This window comes from Physeter macrocephalus, chromosome 18 (assembly GCF_002837175.3).
Source record: "Physeter macrocephalus isolate SW-GA chromosome 18, ASM283717v5, whole genome shotgun sequence".
Classification (NCBI taxonomy): Eukaryota; Metazoa; Chordata; class Mammalia; order Artiodactyla; family Physeteridae; genus Physeter; species Physeter macrocephalus.
This window is the reverse complement of record NC_041231.1, coordinates 94987725-95010620: the sequence shown is the minus strand read 5'-3', so window position 1 is coordinate 95010620 and position 22896 is coordinate 94987725. Positions and strand designations below refer to the sequence as shown.

The 22896-nt window shown below is 41.3% G+C and overlaps 1 protein-coding gene across 1 annotated transcript in view; it reads right to left on the bottom strand.

The window, feature by feature from the left end:
• KIF13A (kinesin family member 13A) overlaps positions 1-22896 on the bottom strand; it is a 227081-nt gene that overhangs the window by 50348 nt on the left and 153837 nt on the right. Inside the window, 7 exon segments of the mRNA XM_055079543.1 lie at positions 4664-4794; positions 6353-6487; positions 8118-8228; positions 10330-10542; positions 10916-11027; positions 20970-21082; positions 21762-21896. Coding sequence (XP_054935518.1) covers positions 4664-4794; positions 6353-6487; positions 8118-8228; positions 10330-10542; positions 10916-11027; positions 20970-21082; positions 21762-21896 — 950 coding nt within the window.

Sequence of the window (22896 nt, the reverse complement as noted above, 5' to 3'; positions counted from 1 at the left end):
TATATACAATGGAATATTACTCCGCCATAAAAAGAAATGAAATTGAGTTATTTGTAGTGAGATGGATGGACCTAGAGACTGTCATACAGAGCGAAGTAAGTCAGAAAGAGAAAAACAAATACCATATGCTAACACATATATATAGAATCTTAAAAAAAAAATGGTTCTGAAGAACGTAGGGGCAGGACAGGAATAAAGATGCAGACGTAGAGAATGGACTTGAGGACACGTGGAGGGGGAAGGGTAAACTGGGAAGAAGTGAGAGAGCGGCATGGACATATATACATTACCAAATGTAAAACAGATAGCTAGTGGGAAGCAGCCACATAGCACAGGGAGATCAGCTCGGTGCTTTGTGACCACCTAGAGGGGTGGGATAGGGAGGGTGGGAGGGAGACGCAAGAGGGAGGAGATATGGGGATATATGTTTACGTGTAGCTGATTCACTTTTTGTACAGCAGAAACTAACACACCATTGTAAAGCACATATACTCCAATAAAGATGTTAAAAAAAAATTAAAAAATAAAAACAAAACAATAAAAGCAAAACAAAACATTAGGGGGATAGTTAATCAATTAATTAAAGTTTAATTTGCTATAAGGGCTGTCAAGTGAAGATTGATGGAGAAAAATAATGAGTATTATTTTGAGTTTTAATTTTTCCCTAAGTTACTTTTCTCATATACTCTCACTATCTGGCTCCTAATCTTTAGAGGGACTCTTAAGCTCAAAGTTATGGAATAAGGAAAATTCACAGATGAAAATAATCACTCTTTTGTAGTAATATTTCAAGTCTGGAGGCTAAGTGTTTATTGATAAAAAATACCCTGGAAATACCATCTTAAATGTTTTTAATCTGTCGTACACAAACATGGTGAAGCTTTGGCGTGTATGTTTTACACTAACATGCTCCCTTTATTCTTCAAAATGACTCTCAACATTGTGACTCAAGTTTCAAAAGTCTGTTTCCCATCTACTTGGAAATATGAACTGATTTATTCATCTGCAAAAATGGAAAATGAGATCAGAATATATATGTATATGTACGTCTATTGTGAAAATTAATAAAAGGAAACCTCAACTAAAATTGGAGTCAAGAGGCCTGAAAAGGGAACTCTCATACCCCAACACTCATCGCCAATTATCCCAAAAAGGAAGATGTCAGTCACCCCAACAGGAAGAGACCTACCTTGCACCCCCAACAGGAAGTGCAACTACTTTACTACCCCAGCAGGAGGAAGGAAGACCTCCTCTGCGCCCAGCAACAAGCCCAGCCAATTAAAAAACACCACAGCTCAGTTAATGAGAAACTGTTGTCACCTAACTTTTACTTTCCTCCAATGAACTTTCATTTTTGTTCCTTGCTGATGAATTCCTTTCCTTGTCCCACCTTCCTGACTATAAAAGCCTTCCATGTTGTGTAACCCCTCACGTTGCCTGATGAGATGCTGCCCAATTCACAACTCATTTAATACAATTACACCTTCAAATTTGCTCAAAATTTGTTTGTTAACACTGTACATATATAAATATGTACATACATACATACTTTTGCCAAAAATATGAGTTTAAAAAAAATTTTATAGAATACTTATCTCTTCTACCTAAAAAACAGACATTCAATAGTCAGTTTTTAAGAAACATATTTCCTCATTGTTTATTAAGGCATCTAGAAAGCCCTCCGGAAATTCCAGGAATAGCAGTATGATCAAGAGTAGAAATGTGTCACTCAGTGTCCTTTATTATTTTAAACTCTGACTTACAATTTTAAAAATTCAGTTCCTCATTCTCACTGGCCATATGTTAATTCTCAAGAGCACCATCTCAGTAGTGGCTGCCAAAATGGTCTTAGCAGATATAGAACCTTTCCACTATCTCAGAAAGTTCTATTGAGCAGTGTTATTCTAAAATAAAACTAAAAATAGTTCCGGAGCAAATCAGAGAGAAATGTAATAAGCTTCATCTCTCTTACTTACTGATTATTTTTGTGATCATCTGTATCTTTAGAGGACCCCTATCTAGGTGCTTACACACACACACACACACACACACCTGAACATACACAGGAACATATCACTTTGCCGTTTATACTACATTCTTATTACAATAATATAAAAAAGAAAAAGTTATGGAAACTGCCTGGTTTGGTAACATACCCAAGCCAAGAAATTAGCATTAAAAAGTCGTTTCTACTTGAACACATGCCTGGGGTACTTGGAAGAAGCAAATATAAAATCTCTTTGCAGGAATTTATGTAGCCTCACCCAAGCCACAAGACTCCTACAGATAAACCGCTGAAGAGGAGCACCTCTAAAAAATCATGAACTGCTTTAGGAAGCAAAGTTATCAGCAGATAGAACAAACAGTTGGATTGAAGCCCCAGCAACTTCAGAGAACAGAATTTCCAAATAAAGGCAATAAAATAAGTAAAAATAAAATTATTAAAGCAGACAATGGAGTAAAAACAAGCCTCTACCAATAGAGACCAGGCATATCTAAAAAAAGACTTCCTAAACTTCTACAAATGAAAAGCAGAGACGCTGAAATTAAAACTCAGTAGAATGTGGTTAAGCAGCAGGTAGAACATGACAAGAGAGAACCAGTGGACTTGAGGACAGATCTGAGGAAATACTGACTATCCCTTCACACCATGTCCCTGTCCCTCTCTTGCTGTGTCTCCAATCCCATTTCCATCTGCACAACCAAGATTCGGCCTGCTTCCTTACCTCCTATTCTTCTTTCTTTGCATTTTTTCCTTCCATACCCACAACTGCATGGTACTTAAACATTCCATGGTTGCTAATGTCTTCCTAACTGCTATGTCCAATAGAAGCTCTTTAGCTTTTACTCTGACCTCGTCCTTAAATGTTCTCTTCCCTTGGATTCCATCACTGTAACCTGCTGTTGCCTCTGTGCCTCTCTGACTCCCTTGTCTCACCCTACTTCATGGATTATCTTCAGACCATCCCATAAACATTGGTTTAACCCTTCCACTATTCACTCTAGACCCACTTTCAAGACAGGCAACACTGAATATGCCCAGTCTGTGTCTTCAGGGTAGTTCTACTGCCCTAAATCCAATGTGCAACTGAAAATCTTCACATTGATATCCCAAGGACACCTCAAACTCAACGTATTCCAAAGTGAACTCATTGCCTATCGTCCTCCAAACCTGTTCTTCCTCTTGTATTTCTTATTTTGATTTAGTAGTGCCACTGTTTATCTCGTCTCCTAAGACAGAAATCTAATACTGCTCACTTCTTTTCTTTTACTAAGTGAGTTCCCATCCTGTCCCCAAGCACATCGCTAAACCTCGATGACTCTCAAGTAATCCTGAAATACATTTTGTTCTTCACTCTTTTGCTACTGCTGTGTTCCCACAACAATATCGTAATAATATCCTAACAGCTCTCCCTACCTCCAGTCCTGCAAACCCCACACACTTTTATAGCGATCAGATTTGCACGTTATAAAGATCACTTTAGAAGGAGCACTTATTTTCTTGTATGATAACAATTGTTTCTATACATTCTCCTCCACCAGGCTTTGAGTTACTAACTATACTTGGGCATTCCCAGTACAGAGCCTAGAGGAAGTATACACTGCATGAATGAACCACTGCCCTGAGGTTACAGGAAAGGAGGAGATTGGACAGGGTGGGGAGGGACGAAAAGTAGGATAAAAAGACATGGAAATAAAATCAGGTATGAGGAAATCTACCGAATAAAATCATTTTCAGATGTAGTGTTAAAAGAGAATATGATCAAATTATCATGTTGTGTCTGTGTGTGTGTGTGTGTATACACACACATAATTCTTTCAATTAAAAAAAAAGTATGAAAAAATAAATCCAGAGCTTCTAATAGGGGGGATACAGCATGAAGCTAAATTCTATTTGAACTTGGAATAAGTAAAAATTAAGGAATGGTATCATTTCACCATTAAATATCTTAACAATATATCACTATAACAGAAGGCCTACAAATTTCATGAATCATGCATGCTATTATTGTTAGTCTCAGTTTTTCATCACTTAGAAAGGTATGTGGGTGATATTAACAGAATAATTTGAAATGAATACAGTTTTCTTCATAAAAATGTGTGTTCTGAATTATGTGAGTTAAGGAATACTGTTTTAGGACTTCATTTTACACGTGATTATAAAATAATTCAAGACATCATTTAGTAGAAATTAAAAAGTAAATATATTATCCTGTCAATTCTCAAACTTTTACATATTATAGCCTAGTTTAGGAATTTTTCATATAATGGAGTTATCTGATTAACTGCTTTTCATACAGTGCATTACACTGGGTAATAACAAATAACTTTATTCAATATTTATGTGTGTCAGGCACTGAGCCAAGTGATTTATATGTTTTGTCTACTATTAGCCTCATTTATCGTATGAGGGAATTGGAGATTAGATAAAAGAAGTATCTTATCTGAGATCACCCAGCCACTCAGGGCAGAATCAGCCACCCTGAAGCTGGTGCTCGAAATCTTGCTTACACAGCTCTCTACAAGCAGAAAGCAAAAGCCAGGGTAGCCTTAACTCTGATATAACTAAGCAAACAGACAGAAAGGGTCAGTCCACGCCTGAAAATACGGCACTTGAGCTATGTTAAGGAGCTGCTTCTTACCTTTAAGGGACACTTCTTACCTTGCATTTTCTTTTGGAGTGAGGGTGACCTCTCCATCAGAAGCAATATCAATCTCACAGTGCTCAGGCTGAATTCCTATCCCAAAGAGCTGGATGTCCTGAGAGGTATCTGCACCTACCCTGGTATGGTCCTGGCAATAGATCATTAAAGAAAAACCTACCCTTACAAGTAACTCAGCAAAAGTTTATCACAATCAATTCGAATAACCCAACAGCACATGCATGACAACATGAGATGAATCAGATGGAAAATGTGAGATCTGGCGCACTGTAGGTCCAAAGCTTACCTTAATACACTAAATGTAAAATATGTTTAAACACTATAAAGAAAAAAAACAAACAAACCCTGATCAACAGTGATTAGCTATTATTTTAGAAGATAAAGAAGTCAGACTTGATAGTAGAATACCTTGAGCTCCGGTTTTAACTTGACGACTTACTGTCTGTGTGACCGTGGGCAAGGCATTTCACTCTCTGAGCCTCAGTTTCTTTTTTTTTTTTTTGCACAACCAGAACCATATTATTAATAAGATCTAATGAGCAGGATTCTTTCTCAAGGATCACCTGAGTTAACGGTGAAAGTGCTTTGAAAACAGCTCTATAAATTCAAGAATCATTGAAAATAGTTTCATGGAAAGTCATATTTTCAAATATGTAACTTTTAAAGTGATTTTAAAAAGTTGAGTTCCTAATACCAAATTACAGAGTACTAAAGCCTGCGGATTATACAACGTGCAGGTTAGCATGATTTTTAAGTACCTCAAGCCTCAGACATGTGAGGACTGTGAGCCCTGGTGACTCTGCCCACTGCACATCCTCTTTGTTTGGTCTATTGCTCTAAAAATCATGCAGTCACTATGATAATAATACTTCCCTATTCAACAGAGAAACTGCAAGGCTTGGTCTTTCAAAATTAAGATTTCAGAAACAATTCCTTACCCCTTCATCATTTCCTAAATGAACAGATCTTAAGTCCATTAGTGGACTCTCAATAAGTCAGGGGCTATTTGTGCCATATTCATTTCTGGAAAAAGTAGAATAAAAAGGATGATAGAAGCCTGAGGTTCCCTTCTTCACTTCTAGCTTATTCTCCACTGCCTTCTGTATATTCACGAGGCAGCTCAGAATCCTTAAGGAAGCAGTCTGAGAACTGCTGCAGTGAGCCCTGCAGCCCGGTCAGTGGCAGCACCCTGAGGCCGAAGTGCGGAACCCAAAAGGCCATGCCCATCTCCACACTTGAAGGTGATTATAGGACCAAAAGTCATGTCCTGAGCATACAGGCTTAGGAGGGATGGATATGGAAGAACCCTAGCTGTCTAATCTTCCACAAGAGTCTGCTTTAGGCTTGTGCTGATCTCGAGATCCCCTCAGAATTACTCAGAAGCAGAATGGTGACTCTCCAGAGCTTCTAAGAATCCTGTCGCCATAGCCAGGGATCACTCTGACACCCTCCATTGCTCACTCATGCTCCTCTGATGGAAATCAGCCCAACTGCACAGCCCCAGTAGAATGCAAAAGAGCTGGTTTTCACTCTCAACAGTAACTTGACTGAACTACCAATCCTCTTACTTTTAATGAGAGCTAAGCTGGATACAAACAGCAAAATCATGGGGACAGGCACCCAGACTCAAGTGGGAATCGTACGTGACGGAATCGGGATTGCAACTATCTATTAATGTACTCTCTTACCTTTAAATAATAAACCAGAAGTTCGTTGAGAGCAGGGTCTGCATTCAGGTTGACTAAGTAGCACTTGTCATCCCCCACCTTGATACCAGACGTCTCCAGGGAAATCCCCATACTCTCAAGTTGTCGTTGCCTCTCCTGTGCACAGACGCAGACAAAAGCAGGGAAGCTCTATTTGTTGCTCTAGTCCTGAGATGTATCCGTGGAAAGCTTAAGTCACTATTTCTGGGGACAACAGGCCAGTGAAACTTCACATTCTACTCAGCTCAGCCAAGTTTACTGAGATCCAAAGATGCATGACGTCTTGTGTCAGTGTTTTAGGGGCACCAAGGATGAACCAGGCACCATCCTGCCCTTAAGGACTTCCTGTCCAGTGGAGGTGAGAAGACCACACAACTACTAGAAGTAAAAGAGGAGAGCCCTGTGCCATTGGAGAGGAACAATGTGCTGCGGGGCTTCAAAGGAGGGAAATCATGATGGGTTAAGAGTCCAGGAAAGGCTTCAGGAGGAGAATGCATTTGAGATGGTTCTTGAAGCACAAGAAGAATTTCAGTAGGAAGAAATTGGGGAGCAGCAAGGTAAGGGCAGAGTGTTCTAGGGGAAGAGCAGAGGAAAGCACAGTAAAGACTCTGGGCGCACTGGATGATTTCAGGTGGGAAAGTCAATGTGGGAAAGTAGTGGGAGATGGGGCTGGAAGAGCAGGCTGGGTCCCTTTTGCAGAGGGCCTCAAATTCATTCAAGTTATTCAAGAAATACTTATGTGTTAGGTACAGATCTAGGGCTGGGCATATAAAAGCAAACAAAACAAAGCTCCTTCTTTCATGAAAACTTACATTCTAATGGAAGGAGAGAGATCGTGACAAAACAGACAAGTAAAATACAGAATTTCCAAAGGTGATATGGGCTATGAAGAAAAATAAAGCAATGTCGGAGTTATAGAAAGTTAGGTATATGTTTGTGATATCCACAAGACACATGTAAGCAGCAGGCTGGACTAGGTTCCAGTTACTGATTTCAAGCTACCTGATTGGGATGGTCCAATACTTACAAGTGGTCAATGAGATTAAACTGTTCATGAAATGCACAGTGTAGAGGTTCATCTCTCTCTCATACACACACACTCACATGATTAGTCCTTGCTTTTTATTTTCTCAAGTAAAGTTCATAATAGCATTTGCTAACAAGCTGAAGAATCAAGCACACTGAAAAAACTACTGATGTTCTGTATGTTGTGAATTCTCTGCCAATCAGGTAGCTGCATGCTTTGCCAGGTGATCTAAAACCACAGAACAGGTTTCTGGTTAAATGTGAAAAGCAGAACATATTAAAGATGTTTCCTGAACCATGCCTGTACAAATTCAGTGCTCTGCAACACTTCTAGCAAATACAGGGACCAAACAGTAGTTAATAAAAAACAATGAAGTCACTGTCTAAAACGGATCTTTGCAGGCTCTAGTTCAGCAGAAAGAGGTCCTTAAAGGACTTTTTGAGGATGACAAGTGGCTATACAGAAAAGACAGCAAATGAAAAAGAATCACTATAGCACAGGGAAATATATTCAATATCCTGTGATAAACCACAATGGAAAAGAATATATATATATATATATATATATATATATAAAGAATGTCTACATGTGTATAACTGAGTCACTTTGCTGTACAGCAGAGATTGGCACAGCATTGTAAATCAACTCTACTTCAATTAAAAAATAAAATTAAAAAAAAAAAAAGAATCACAATATTTTAGGGCCAAGTTATCAAGCTACCTGTGCAATTTCTTCTGTTTTCCTCAGCTTCTCTTCCCAAGTCACTGTTAGTTCTCTTATCAGCTTTTCAGACTCTTCGAGCTTCTCTTTCAGTTCAGGGGCCTTCATAGCCTTTAAAACGAAAGCAGAGAAATCTGATTTTCTAATTTTTTCCACCATTGTGTACAAGACAATCCCTTATTGTCCTTCTTAAGCGGTTATCAACTGTCTGTTGGAAGCAATTAAGCCACACACTGTCAGGGGGTTTTAGACCTTTATTAATCAAATGAAGTGAAAGAGTAAATGGCTGCTACTCTTTGAGGGAGAAAGAGAAATTCCAGTTCCCTGAATTAAATTGATACAAATCATCCCAGAGTAATTTTATCCATCGTACTTAAATTTCACATTTAAAGACCTAAAAGATGCTAAAGTTCATCTTCAAAATAGAAAAGTATGAGAACAAATTACTTAAGTAGACTTCTTTTTCAATAAGACAGAGATCAACACACATCACTAATAAACACATTCCAGTTATATTAACCTACCAGGAAAGGTGGCAATTCTTCTCATTTATTTTAAAATTTGAGTCTGGGCCATTTGAACTACTTTTCTTATTGATGGTAAAAAACTTAGCATGTTTATTACTCACTTAGAAGTAGGACTTCTGGTGAAAAAGGCAGTAATTTCCCTCTGTGTTTGCTCAGTGAGAATAATTAAGGGGTCTAAATATAGTTATATGCAGCTTAAGAAATCTGGGGGGCCTTTACTTGGCCACATATGCTTTTTTGACACCCTGTAGTATCATGAGCTTCTGCAGAGTATAACCCTATGACCAAGAAGGATGGCAGAGCTCGGACAGGAAGCTGAAGTGGCGATGATGTGGAGGCCGGCTGAGGATGCTTGAGTCTCACTCTGTTGGCAGAGCCTGGGAGTGACATTTAGTGCTAGGTCCAAGGGGCCACACATGAAAATTCTACCTGAACCTGCTGTGGTTCCTCTGCTCTGCCCTTTGTCCAGGCATTGTTCTAGCTACCCGGCCTAGATTATCTGGTCACAGTGGAAATGCAGATTCACAGAAAAGAGGGAGGATGGAGATCATCCACCTACGGACAAATTCCAGAGCTGTTATGCTCTCCTCCTAGGATCATGACTCTCATCAAAGTTTATCAGCATTTTGATTTTTCAGGTGTTCTGCTACCCTTCTTGGCATCGATTTAAAAAAACATTACGCGTGATGCACTCAATGATGATTATGATGATAATCACAAAAAGAGCAACATTTATCGAGCACTTACCATTGGCAAGTCATTGTGCTAAACGCTTTCCAGTATCAATGTTGTACTAGGGGTTAGCGATAAAAAAAATTAATAAAACACAGCTCTCGCACTTTAGGAGCCCGTGGCCAAGGAGAAGAGAAAGACATGTAAACGAACAGTTATAATGCAACTCCACAATCACCAACAGATGGAATATTCAGATCCCTGGCTTTGACTTCCTTTTCTTTGTGGGGTCAGAAGAGAGTAGTATGAAGGAATGTGAACTTAGAAGCCTTAGGTACACATCTGAATCCTGGCATGTGGAAGCATGTGACTGAAGTTAAGGCACTCGACCTTCGTCTCAGTCCCGTTACTATTTCGGTGAGACAGTGCCTCTCCGGCAACGGCTATTTGGAAAGGGTTATGGTTATTAAAGTCTGGGCAAAGCCAAGGAAAGATGGTAACAATGCAAAATGATTTTGTTCCCTGTCAGGAGCTGATTAAAAAAAAAAAAAGGTAAAATGAAAGGAGATTTCTGAATTTTTCCTAATGCTAACTATTCTTGACCACCTTGTCCTCCACGACTTAATGAGGAGATGATACAGAACTAATTTCTCTGAAAATGGCAAGGCTGTGTGGGAATGTAATCTACAATGTTGATCAAAGCAGCATATTTGGGTCTCAGGATTTCACACTGGAAGAGACCTTGGCTGAACGGCCAACTGACTGAAGCAAACAGGCCACAGCAGCACCTCTCTTTTAATTGCCTGCTTCCTTGACTGTCAGTTCGCGGGACGGAGCCTTGCATTATACGCCTGTGTCTTCACAGCGCGCAGCACGGAGAAGATGCCCATCGGCTCAGAACTGCTGAACCACACGAGGTGAGCCGGAAGTGCAAGCGAGCTGGACCGCGCCTCGCCACCCAGACGCCACAAGCCGGGGAGCCTGGATCACAGGGAGCACGGGGCTGACCATACCTCAGCCTGCGAGAGTTGCTCTCTCAGTTTCTCCACTTCCTCCCTCAGTTCCCGGATGACTTTTGCATTGGGATCCTCATTCACAATGGCATGGTTAACGATCCTTTTGGCTCGATCGGCATATCTTAGCGTGGAGAGGGTCTCTTCGTAGTTGTCTGCTGCTGGGCTAATGGTGGCGATCATAGAGGTCTGGCTGTTGCCCCCCAGATTGTCCTGCAGAATATTTCAAATAGCATCTTAGGAAACGAGGCCCATTCCACGCACAACGCCTGAGGGAAGCGGCAAACATGCACGGATGACCTTCTTGGTGAAGAAAACTCGGTGTGGAAATGGGTCTGTATTTCACAAATAAGTTTATGACAGATGAAAGGTGGTCTCTCTCTATTCACATCAACGCACAATGCCTGTCAAACAGCATTATAATGGAAAAAGGGCAACAGGAATGAGTTTTCATCCTGCATGTTTAGGAATCAGGATAACAGTATTGTCAGGAGTTCGTTGAGAAGTATTTTGCACACACTTCTCAGCTGTCACCACTGAAACAGCCAATTTCTAGTTGGAAAAGAACACAAGAACAATGAATTACCTTAAGAAGCCAAGTGAGGACTGAATCGCGATAAGGCACAAATTTGTTTTTACCCTTGCCAGCTGCCTGGTCAGCCAGAGATGAGATAACCAACCCCAAGGTTGTAAGTGATCTGCCAAGAGAAAAATTAGAAAATTAGTTTTATGGAGTATTTATTTTGTTTTCGTAAAATAATAATCCTTCTAGGTAATAAGTATAAAATTATAAGTCCCTAAAGCTGATTTCATCAAGCCTACATTTGTCTGTCAAGAAGCTGAGAAAAAGGAAAACAAAAAGTAACCCCATTAATTTAAAAGAATGAATTTAGAATCCCTGTAGAATCTATTCCGTTCAATCACAGGACCTGTGAAACATACATTTCAGAACCTGGAAACATACCTTTAAAAGATCGCACTAGAGAATTATAATTTACTTCAAATATTATGTTTACAGTCTCAACCATTTACTCTTTGAGTATAACTTGGACCACTCTGGCCTCTGATTTTTCCCAGAGTAACAATGTAACTTGCAAAGCACCCTTCCACTACAGTTACAAGGTACATCCTGTTCATCTGCTTAAAGCTGGCAAGCTTATTTCAATGTGGAGTTGCTACAGTTTAACAAAAACAAAGAACTACCCAGGCAGAATCTTGGAAGCCTTCCCAGGCCTACTGAATCAGAACCAGTTAAAGGTATCTCCAGGTGATTCACATGCACATTAAATTTTGAGAAGCCCTGGCTGAACAATACCCAAAGTGATACATACATTCAGGTGCCAGGCCTATGAGTCTCAAAAGTGGTCCTGGGACCAGCAGCACCAGCACAACTTGCAGCCTTGTTAGAAATGCACATTCTCAGGCCCCACCGCAGACCTACTGAATCAAACATTCATGGTGGGACTCAGAAACCTGAGCTTTCACAAGCCTTCCAGGTGATTCTGATGCAGGTAGAGTTTGAGAACCACTAGTCTAGGCTAATGAGTGTCCCGTGGTGGTTAATACATGTTCTCTGCACTTGGAGAAAAGATCACCATAGAAACAACAGATTTGTGGTATTGAGGGATGAAGGACATCCTTGTATCATAGTTAAGTAACAACTGCTCTTTTAAAAGAAATCAACTGAATTCCAAGTTTAGCAGCCAGCAAAGAGCAGTCTCAGGACATCTCCCCAGACTGCAAGGAAGGTTACATATCATAAAGACAAAACCCTTTGTAAATGATTAAAAAATTAAAAGCTACTACGTATTTATAAAAAACAAGGAAGGACACAAATCAGCATGTGACTAGAGCTTAGCAAGTGAAAGACTACATAGCTTTCTTTCTAATGTTAACAATAGATTTCCATTAAATAAGTTGAAAGGAGTAAAAGCATATTTCCCACCACACAATATAATTCTCCAAAGGTGAGTCATTGGAAAAGTCATTGAAATACAAAGCAATTCCAAGAGGCAAAAATGAGTCAGAATTTTAATAACCAACAGCCATTACTGCCAAGTGACATAAATATGTGTATCATAATTGACAAATTTAAAAGTTAAACAAATCCACCCCAAGAGAAATGAAAACATATGTCCAAACAAAAACTTGTATAACAATTTTCATAGCAGCAATATTCACAACAGCCAAAATGTGGAACCAGCCCAAATGTCCACTGAACGATGAAGGGAAGAATAAAATGTGGCATGTCCTTGCAAAGGAGTATTATTCATCCATATGAGAGGAATGAAGTTCTGATACATGCTACAACATGGATGAACCTTGAAAACTTATAAGAGAAAGAAGACAAACACAAAAAGCCACTGTCCTGGGTTGTACAATGCCTACTCCCCACCCCCAAATTCATGTCCACCGGAACCTTAGATGTGACCTCATTTGGAAATAAGGTCCTTGCAGATGTAAATAGTTAAGATGAGATCATACTGGCTTAGGGAGGGCTCTGATCCAACGACTGGTGTCCTTCAAATAAAGCCATGAGAAGACACAAAGACACACAGGGGAAAACAACAGGTGCAAATGGAGGCAGAGACTGGAGTGATGCATCCATAAGCCAAGGAGTGCCGGCAACCACTAGAAGGTAGGAGAGCGGCATGGAAGAGGTTTTCCCCCTGAGTCCCCAAGAAGGAACCAACCCTGCTAATCCCTTGATTTTGGACCTCTGGCTTTCAGAACTGTGAGAAAATATATTACTGTTGTTTCAACCCATCCAGTTTGTGGTAATCTGTTATAACACTAGGAAACTGATACAGCCATATACTGTTTGATTCCATTTATATATGAAATATCCAGAAGAGGCAAACCTATAGAGATGGCAGTCGTGGTTGCCCGGGGCTGGGGAGCTGGGGGGAAGGAGGAATGATCTGGACACCAGGTTTCTTTTGGGGATGATGAAAATGTTTTAAAATTAGATTGTGGTAATGGTTACACAATTCTATGCATATCATAAAGCTACCGAATTGTACACTTTAACAGAAATTTTAAGAAAGAAAAATGGCATGTGATATATATGAAATAGAGGGAAAAAGGAGTTCAATATAAGGCAAAAACACATGTCTGCTTTAGATATAAAATACTGGGCATTTTTCACATTTTGCTACTACTGAAATGAAATTTTCATTTGGAAGCAACTCTGTGGACTATCCCCAATGTTTCAAACCCAAATGCAGCAGAAATTACTTTAATTCGTACCAACTATAAAGAGCTCAGCGACTCAGGGGTCAACATCGCCAATCCTGAGGTTAACAGTGGTCCTACAGCTCTATAACTTATTCAGTTAGAGAAGCTTAACACCTGTGGAAGCCATGCTCTTTACCTAACGGTGTGCGTACATTCAAAACAAGAACTTCATCTGAACCTAATATGGTCCTCTTGGAACGAAAAGAAATAAACTGCAGAATGAGTGGGACTCAGTGATGACTGAGAGGTCACCAGGTTACCCAGTGATGAGGGGTCCATGCCACCCCCCCTTTCTGGGTTCCCCTCTGGAAGCAGTGATCCAGGGGCATCTAGGATCCTAAAAACCATTTGAAAGTTCAATGTCAGAAAGTTGAACACCAGGCTTACATATTTTAATGGGAATTTTATTTCCAGGGACCTTAAAAATATAACAAAATAACTAACTATGGACCCTGCTAGCCCTGCTGTTTCAGCCTGGAGGCAAACAGGCAGCTCATGGGTGTCAGAATGGGGTGGGAGTTTTTTGCCAATTTTAGGAGCTGAAAACGTTACTCCAGGAATCTTTCTCATTCTAGCAAAGCACTGCTCCTTTCTTGAACCTGCTGGAGGTGGAGACAGTAAGGAGGCTCCTAATGGTTAAATCCCTCACCACAAGTTCTTGGGCGGGGGTTGGGAGGAGAAGGGGGAGGGGCTGGCTGGGGAGGAAGGAAGACTTAGGCCAGGGGATAACATCTATAAACAGACAGCCAACTATAACAAGGGAGAATTCGGGATCAGAAAGAAAGTAAATAAAACTCAGGAGGATGAAAAATAAAAGTGGCTCGCTGAAAAAAAAATTGTCAGATATATGTATACTTATAGCTGATTCACTTCACTGTACAGCAGAAACCAACACAACATTGTAAAGCAACTATACCCCAATTTAAAAAACTGTCATAATTCAACTTTTTTTTTTTTTTTTGCTGTTCTATACCTTCCTTAAACCTACCTAGTTTCCCTTGAAACTCCAATCACCAGATTCCTTCCCTTAGGAGCAGATGTGATGTGATGTGAGTTATCTACAATGTCTAGGATGGATTTCAAATCTATTTTACCTACGTTTCCAGTGATCTTTTTCTAAGATCGTAAGTGTAGGACTTATTAAACTTTATCAGAGTCAGCTGTGTGTGCACTGCTCTTTCTACTTAGACTGTGACCACCGTGGCAGCAGAGACTGCTATGCCTGGCTTACAGAAAGCACTCAGTCAATATTTGCCAAGTTACTACGCTGAGTCTAGACTACAATGAAGAACAGAAGATGAACCTCTTTCTACAAAGGCCTAATTCAATGACGGTTGGGTACACTCTGTGGGTGCTGGCCCAAAATCCATTTTCCCCTTCTTACTTGCCAACGGACACCTGATTTTGCTGGGAAGCATGTACTGAGCTAAAATCTCTACAGGGTCCTCTGCAGCTCGGAGAAGCGATGAAACACAGTTCTGGCCAATGAGATGTAGGGAGATATTCCTGGGAGGGGCTTCCAAGCAGGCTATGGTTCTCCTGATAGAAAAGGTACATAGTCAGCTGACAGAAGCCGGTGGTCACGTCCCCATCTTGTTTGGAACACAGATATGGATACAATGCCTGGAATGGTAGCGGCTGTCTTGAGGTCATGAGAACCACATGAACGCACACTAAGGTTAGTACATACAGCTGTGTGCCTGATAGCATTTCTGAGGTGCTGGACCTGCCTCTGACTTCCTGTTAAGCGAGAAAGATTAACTCATCACTTGGTTGTCATTGCAGTGGTTTCTGTTGCTTACAGCATAATGCAATCCTTGGCTTTTACGGAGTTAGTCAAAAGATGATGAAGTTAGTGGAACTCAGTTTAGCCCTCTTCCCCAGGAAGTCCCCACTCCTTACAGGAAAGGAGAAATGCAAAGTGGCAATTTGTGTGGAAAATTATGGGGAGAGGACAGCACCATCACATGACAGGAGAGGAAAGAAAACAGTTGTATCTACAGTGTGGGCCTCATTTCTACTCACCACTGTTTTCCAGTGACGAATGCAAATCATTAAACCCAAATGTTCATCTAATGAGTCTCATTTCCATTTCTATTGCTGTGGTGTAATAAAAAGGCACATATACACGGACATTTCCAAAAAGAAAAACAAACGCTCTTTTGCACATTTGTTCTGGAGACATCAATACGTGTTACACCTAGAATTCTGTCATCAAGTAAGCTCAGGGAATCATGAAGTCATACGGGATTCATGACTGCAGGATTCCTGAGCGCTTTTAGCACTGGGAATCTCCAAAGGAAGGCTTTATAAGTAGCCTTTCTCAAAATTATTTATCCAGGGGTCTTTTTCTCCCCAGAGCCACTTGAGGAACTAGTATTTCACAAGAATGTTTTGGGAAACACTGAAGTAACAATGGCACATGTCCCAAAAGATGTGGCTACTGCATCCTCAGGAGCAAATTTTTGCTCTGTCCCTTTTGGGTCTCTTGTGTTAAATACAGAGACATTTATTCAGATTTCTTTCTTCACGTATGTGGACCCTGCAATGCACAAGTGGTAAATTAACAAGGACCCCCACCCGCCCTTGAATAATGGACAGAAGGCAGGCCACTTTTATTCTCCCCTGGTACAAGTTCATGTTTAGTTCTGCAGGAAAAACCCACTGAAATGAGGTTTCCGAGAGGAAATGAACGAGAGTCATGGAGGGTGCTCAAGAAGAACAAAAGGATCGAGTCACATGAAACATTAGAAACATTGTGCTTATAAGTTATTAAAACAAATTATATGACAGAATACTGGGAGTAACATATATTAATATCCCTCAAACAACTGTTCAGTAGAGCCCATTTTTGGAAATGTTTAGCATATACTTTATTATTAACCACAGTAATTGAAATGGAAAGGAGACCGGGGAAGACACTCATTAGATGAATACTGTTGGCATTTAACAGTTGGCCACTGCTGAGAATAAAACAGAACCGTTTTCAATGACATTCCTAGGGGTATTAGAGAGTGTTCCATGATCTAAGTGAGTTCTCAGAGAAGTTGAACCAGCCAGTCTCCAGGAGCAGGGAAAGGCTTCGTCCTTGCGCCCTCAGTAGACGGAGGAGTAGCAGACAGACTCCCAGACGTGTCCCCTGTGAAGATGGTCTACAGATGACCTATCCCTCCCCAGCCCTGAACAGGCCTTGGCGGTACGGCCATATAGTGCCTTAGCTCTCCGCATGAAGGAATAACGTGTGCTGTAAAGCTCTTAAGAGCTTAAGGAGAGATGAAGCCCCTAAATCCATAGCCCATTAAGCAGACACTAATGTCTGTGAGAAGTCCCTGGCAGGTCTGCTTAAGAGGATTATTAATGTTCCATATAAAGAAGCCCCAGTAGGAGGCTGAGAAAAAGCTTAGGAAACATGTCAGAGATTTCTTTAATTTTAGCCCTCCACTGGGCACTGATTTTAAGGCTTAAAAAACCATTTGTGGAACTACCAGGCAGCAGTTTCAATATACTATTTATTTTACTAGTACACACTTACATAGAACTTACTACAGGTAGGCCTGTTCTAAGCGTGCTACAAGTAGTCACTAATTTAATCCTCACGACAGCCTTACTCATAGTGTTTGCTCATCCACATCTTACAGGTGAGGAAACTGAGGCACAGAAAGGTTACACCCCTAGTTTCTGTAACTAAGAAGCTCCCGTGTCTCCCTGGGAAGCCTCCCACAAACCTGCCAGCTGTGTTGTCACCCATGTCCCCACCGCACCCTGTGTGTAAGTTTCTATGGCAGCTAATGTATTAATATCACTCCTCCAAGGGTCTCCTTCCCCACTGGACCTTGAACTTCCTGAGGCCAGGGTCTGATCTTACTCACCCCTTTCTTCTTATGCCCAGTCGGTGTTCAACACATATTTGCTAAACGGAACAAAAAAGTGCAGGTCCATTTATCTCTTATTGGATATCCTTGGGGCCACATGTGTTTTGAAATTCAGAATATTTTGGATTTGAGGAAGTTCAGTGCACACACTTACCCATGGCCACTGGCGGGATCTGGGACAGCAGCCCACAGTAAAATTCATTAACATTTCCGCAGCTAAACTTATGAATGGCCACACTAAATGAGTAAACAAAGACCATAAACGAAGATAAAGACCTAATCAGAGTTCAGGTGAGGGTTCACCAACAAGTGAGCTATGAAGAAAATCAGAAAAGCACTTGGTTTTCAGAGCACTTTGGATTTTGGAACTGCAGGTAAAGGACTATGGGCCTCTCTTTCTACAAAGGTCTCCAAGACAGCTGTGCAGACCATGGCATGGTCCTACTGTGAGAAGATGTCCCATCAATTCAGTGACTAAGTACCAATGACCATGCTGAGAACTTGGAGGACACCTGGTGGAGACCTGGACCCACAGTGGGCTCCTGGCACATATGCACCAACTCAGGGAGCTGAGAGAGACGTGTGGGGTAAAGAAAAAAGCCCTGGACTAATAAGGTTCAAGGGAAAGGGTTCAGAGACGGCTCCACTCCCTTCGAGCCAGCTATTTTGGGAAAAGCACAAGACCAGCTTGGCAAACATCCACAGGCTGGTAAATGTGTCCTAAAAAAACATGCTTCAATGCTGGGTGATGTAGCGCTTCTCAACATTACCTGCTCAAGAAAATCCCCCCACCTTCTTTTGCTTTTTTGGATGAAGTAACTTACTGTATCTTAACCTATGTGCTCCTCGAGGGTAGCAATCATGCTGTAACAAATAACCACAGACACAGTGGCCTAAAACGACACAACTGTATCATCTTACAGTTCTGGAGGCCAGAAGTCCAGAATGTGCTTCCCTGAGCTAAAACCAAGGTGCCGACAGTGCTACGTGCCTTCTGGAGGCTCGAGGGGAGAACCGTTTCCTTGCCTTTTCCAGCTTCTACAGGTGCCCACGTCTCTCAGCTCATGGCCCCTTCCTCCGTCCTCATGAGAGCAATGGACTGTGAGGTCTTTTTCACCCATGTCACCCTGACGCTGGCTCTGCCACTTCCTTCTTTCACTTATAAGGAGCTTTCTGATTACATTAGACCCACCCGAATAATCTTCTCATCTCAAAATCTTTAACTTAATTGCATCTGCAAAATCCCTTTGTGAGGTAAAATATGCACATGTTTTGGGAATTAGGACCCGGACATATTTGGAGGACAGGCAAGCAATATTCTGTCTACAACAATATCTAAGTTCCTCTTGCATCCCCACATCTAATGCAGTGCCAGACACAGAGCAGAGGCTTAATAAACGTCTGCTTAGCTTTTATTCATACTACTTAAATATCTCCAACCTCATCTTTAAACAGAGATAAAGATACATATAATGAACATCACATGAAATAATGCATATGAAAGTGCCCCCAAAACTAAAAAGAACCATAAAAATGTAGGTATCTCACAGACTAGTAGTAAGAAATACATACATCCATTTGTGAAAGAGCCAGTATATAACTAAGGAAAGATAGTAGGAAGCTAAGAGAGTGCCATTCAATCCATTAAGTCATAATGGAAAAGAGCCAGTAGCTGGAGTACCTAAATCATGTTATCGTGTGGCCTTGAGGTAGTCCAGTTTGAGACACTACATAATTTAGTGTCCAAATTGAAGGGGGCACTATTAATATTTCCTCTGGGACAAAAGTATCAATCAGGGGCTTCCCTGGTGGCGCAGTGGTTGAGAGCCCGCCTGCCGATACAGGGGATGCGGGTTTGTGCCCCGGTCCGGGAAGATCCAACATGCCGCAGAGCGGCTGGGCCAGTGGGCCATGGCTGCTGAGCCTGTGCGTCCGGAGCCTGTGCTCCGCAACGGGAGAGGCCACAACAGTGAGAGGCCTGCGTACTGCAAAAAAAAAAAAAAAAAAAAAAAAAGTATCAATCAGGACTCTTCCCGGCAAACAGAACACTTGGGCACCCCACTTACAGCAGTGGGGTGAGCCTGGGCTCTCGAGCCAAACTGCCTACAACCAAATCTAAGATCCACGCTTAGAGTTTTGTAACCCTGGATATATTATCTCACTGCTCTCTGCCTTGGTTTCCTCATCTGTAAAATGGGTATAATAGACCCATCTCACGATGCTGATGTGAGTTATTACATATAGAGCAATCAGAACAGTGCCTGGCATATAGTAAGAGGTCAAAAGAAACTAGTGATCGTTACACATGAAGGCCAGCCATACTCAAAATTTCCATAAATTCACAGCACAGAATTCCCAGTGGCTTCCCACAAGTGTAGACACAGGCAAAGGACTGGCATGGCTTAGCACCAGTAAACAAATGTCTAGAAGGGGTGACAGTCTTTTCTTTGGTACCTGCACCCTCACACCCTCATTTCTGCTTCCCCAACCTGGTTCTTGCACTCATTTTGGAATGCAGAGCTGTGTGCCCGCCTGGGCTCCTACAATGCTTTGTCATGAAATAGAGCAAAATCCTTTGTTATTAGAGCAGGAGACAGAATGACTGGAAGTTAACCCCGTAAAGCAGCAGTCTGTGCAGTGAGCACAGCTCTGTCCATCTGATAGAGGGGGTGATATTTCACTGCTAATTTTAAACTTTTGTAAACTTTTGTAAAATTACAATGTGCCAGTACCATTTTGAAATGCAAGCTGCACAAACATGTTCCTGACTATATTACCTCTTGTCACCTTCTGTCCTAAACAAAACCCCAAGTTATTATGTCTCAACAGAAAAATTCAAGTACAAACTAAGCTACTTTCTACTCACGCTGTTTATGCAGCTTATAAAAATAATAGTTACAACCATTAATATTTATTCAGTGTATACTATGTGCCAGGCTTTGTTCTAAGCACATTATGGGCATTTACTGTGCCTTTGCTGTACCCTCTGAGTGAAATGCCTTCATCTCTTTGTCCAGCGGGCCAACTCCTACACACCCTGCACCTCGGCTCTCCTTCAGCCTTCACCACATCCCTGGGCATATGCTGCAGGCACGCAAGGCAAAGAGTGAGATTTCAGGATGGCAGCTCGTCAATAAAGGTTACTTTTTGGGGGGAGGTATTGATGTTTAAACAGTATTAGCCTTACAAAGGGATTCGAAGCAGATTTTCTCTTCAGAATAAGCTCCACGAGTTAAATTTAAGATATGATTTGATTTACAAAATTGCAACTTGCGTTTACCTAAGACTATATTATACAATGATACACTGGGTGTTTGTACAATGTTTGAGCCATTTTACTAAATAAACCTCATGCATCTCATTAGAGGCAGGTGGATGTTTTTCTTCAACCCAGTTCACTAAAGCTACACAGACTCTGAACCATCTGTGATCAGAGCCACCTGACCCCTGATAATGCGACAAGTCCCCCAGGCACACAAGAAGCTGGGTGGGGCGTCCCAGTTTAACGCGGGAGTTGCACCAGCCTCTTACTTGTTAATGTTGCTGCCTTCTTTCAGTCGCTCTCCCGCGGCTCCCGTTTTAGACACTCTCTCGCTACCCGCCAGGTCCACCAAGCTGACCTTGCTCACTTTCTCTCCCGAATTCTAGTCGTGAGAAATGAGAGAAACGACACACATGAGTGCAGAAACCACACAGACATCTACATGTATGTCAGCACCACAACTAAAGCCATCCCGCTGCAACAAGGCATACTCTTCAAGAAGATTTTAAATTGTAAGAAGAGTTCTTGGACTAGCAGTTTCACGGGCAAAATTTAGGTTGGCGTAGCAGTGTGGCATTTTGTTTTGTAGTTGGGAAGCAAGTGCACTGGGCCTTCCAGAATACAGTCAGAAAGCTGGAGCTTTTATGCACCTATGAGAACATACCAGGACATGAGGATTCCTCCATATTCAGGTCAAATCCTTCTTTTTTTGAAAAAGCTTTCTTTAGGCTAAATGTTGCAGTTTCCTCTTTAATATCCCTTAATGACTATGAGGTAAACCCCGTTGTTTTTAGGGGAATTTCAGTATGAAAGGATACATATTAAAAGCTGTACGGTGACATCATCACGTTCTTTAGGGAGTTTATACAAGGAATCAGATCTTTAAAAAATGTTATATATAAAGTAAGACCTAACAAATGAAATGATGTAAGCAAAGTAGCTCATCTAGTAAGTAGAAGAGCTGGCATAAAGTTCTCAGGCGCTGAATCCAGTCATGAAACAGTTCACTCAGGCAGGTAGAGTTCTTTCACTGCTACCGAAGGTTCTACCCCATCCCTCACCCCAGACTGTAGGTCATACAGCGTCTGTGTGATGATGATGCTGAACACAGCATGCGAGCGGCTACTTTCTTCATTCATGTTGGTTGCAGCTACCGTCCGAGACTTATTTCCCTCAGACATCAATGACTCGATATCCTAGAGAAAAAGCAGAAGGAAAATATTAGAAGCAAAAAACCCAAGAGCAGCATCCTGCCCATCAAGCGTATGTGTTAATTATGACACATCTGTCACCACCCTTCCATATAAACCTCCCGCCTCTCCTCCACGGAGCCTGTTTTGAGCTTCCACCCCCTCAGTGCTTTCTAGTGGATGAAATGTTTCCCCCGTTCTTTTTATTTATCTTTTAAAATTTCTTTTGGAGTATAGTTGATTTACAATGTTGTGTTAGTTTTTGCTGTACAGAAAAGTGATTCGGTTATACATATACATACATCGCTCATTTTTTAGATTCTTTCCCCATAGAGGTCATTACAGAGTATTGAGTAGAATTCCCTGTGCTCAGCAGAGGTTTTATTTTACTTTATTTTTTAAATAGATCTTTATTGGGAGTATAATTGCTTCACAATACTGTGTTAGTTTCTGTTGCATGACAAAGCGAATCATCCATATGCATATACATGTCCCCATATCCCCTCCCTCTTGAGCCTCCCTCCCATCCTCCCTATCCCACCCCCTAGGTCAATGCAAAGCACCGAGCAGATCTCCTTGTGCTAAGCTGCTGCTTCCCACCAGCCAACTATTTTACATTCGGTAGTGTATATACATCGATGCTACTCTCACTTCACCCCAGTTTTGCCCTCCCACCCTATGTCCTCAAGTCCATTTTCTATGTCTACCTCTTTATTCCTGCCCTGCAACTAGGTTCATCACTACCAGTTTTTTTTTTTAATTCCATATATATGCATTAGCATACGGTATTTGTTTTTCTCTTTCTGACTTACTTCACTCTGTAGGACAGACTCTAGGTCCATCCACCGCACTACAGATAACTACAGTTTTCATTTCTTTTTATGGCTGAGTAATATTCCATTGTATACACATGCCACATCTTCTTTATCTGTTCATCTGTCGATGGACACTGAGGTTGCTGCCATGTACTGGCTACTGTAAATAGTGCTGCAATGAACATTGTAGT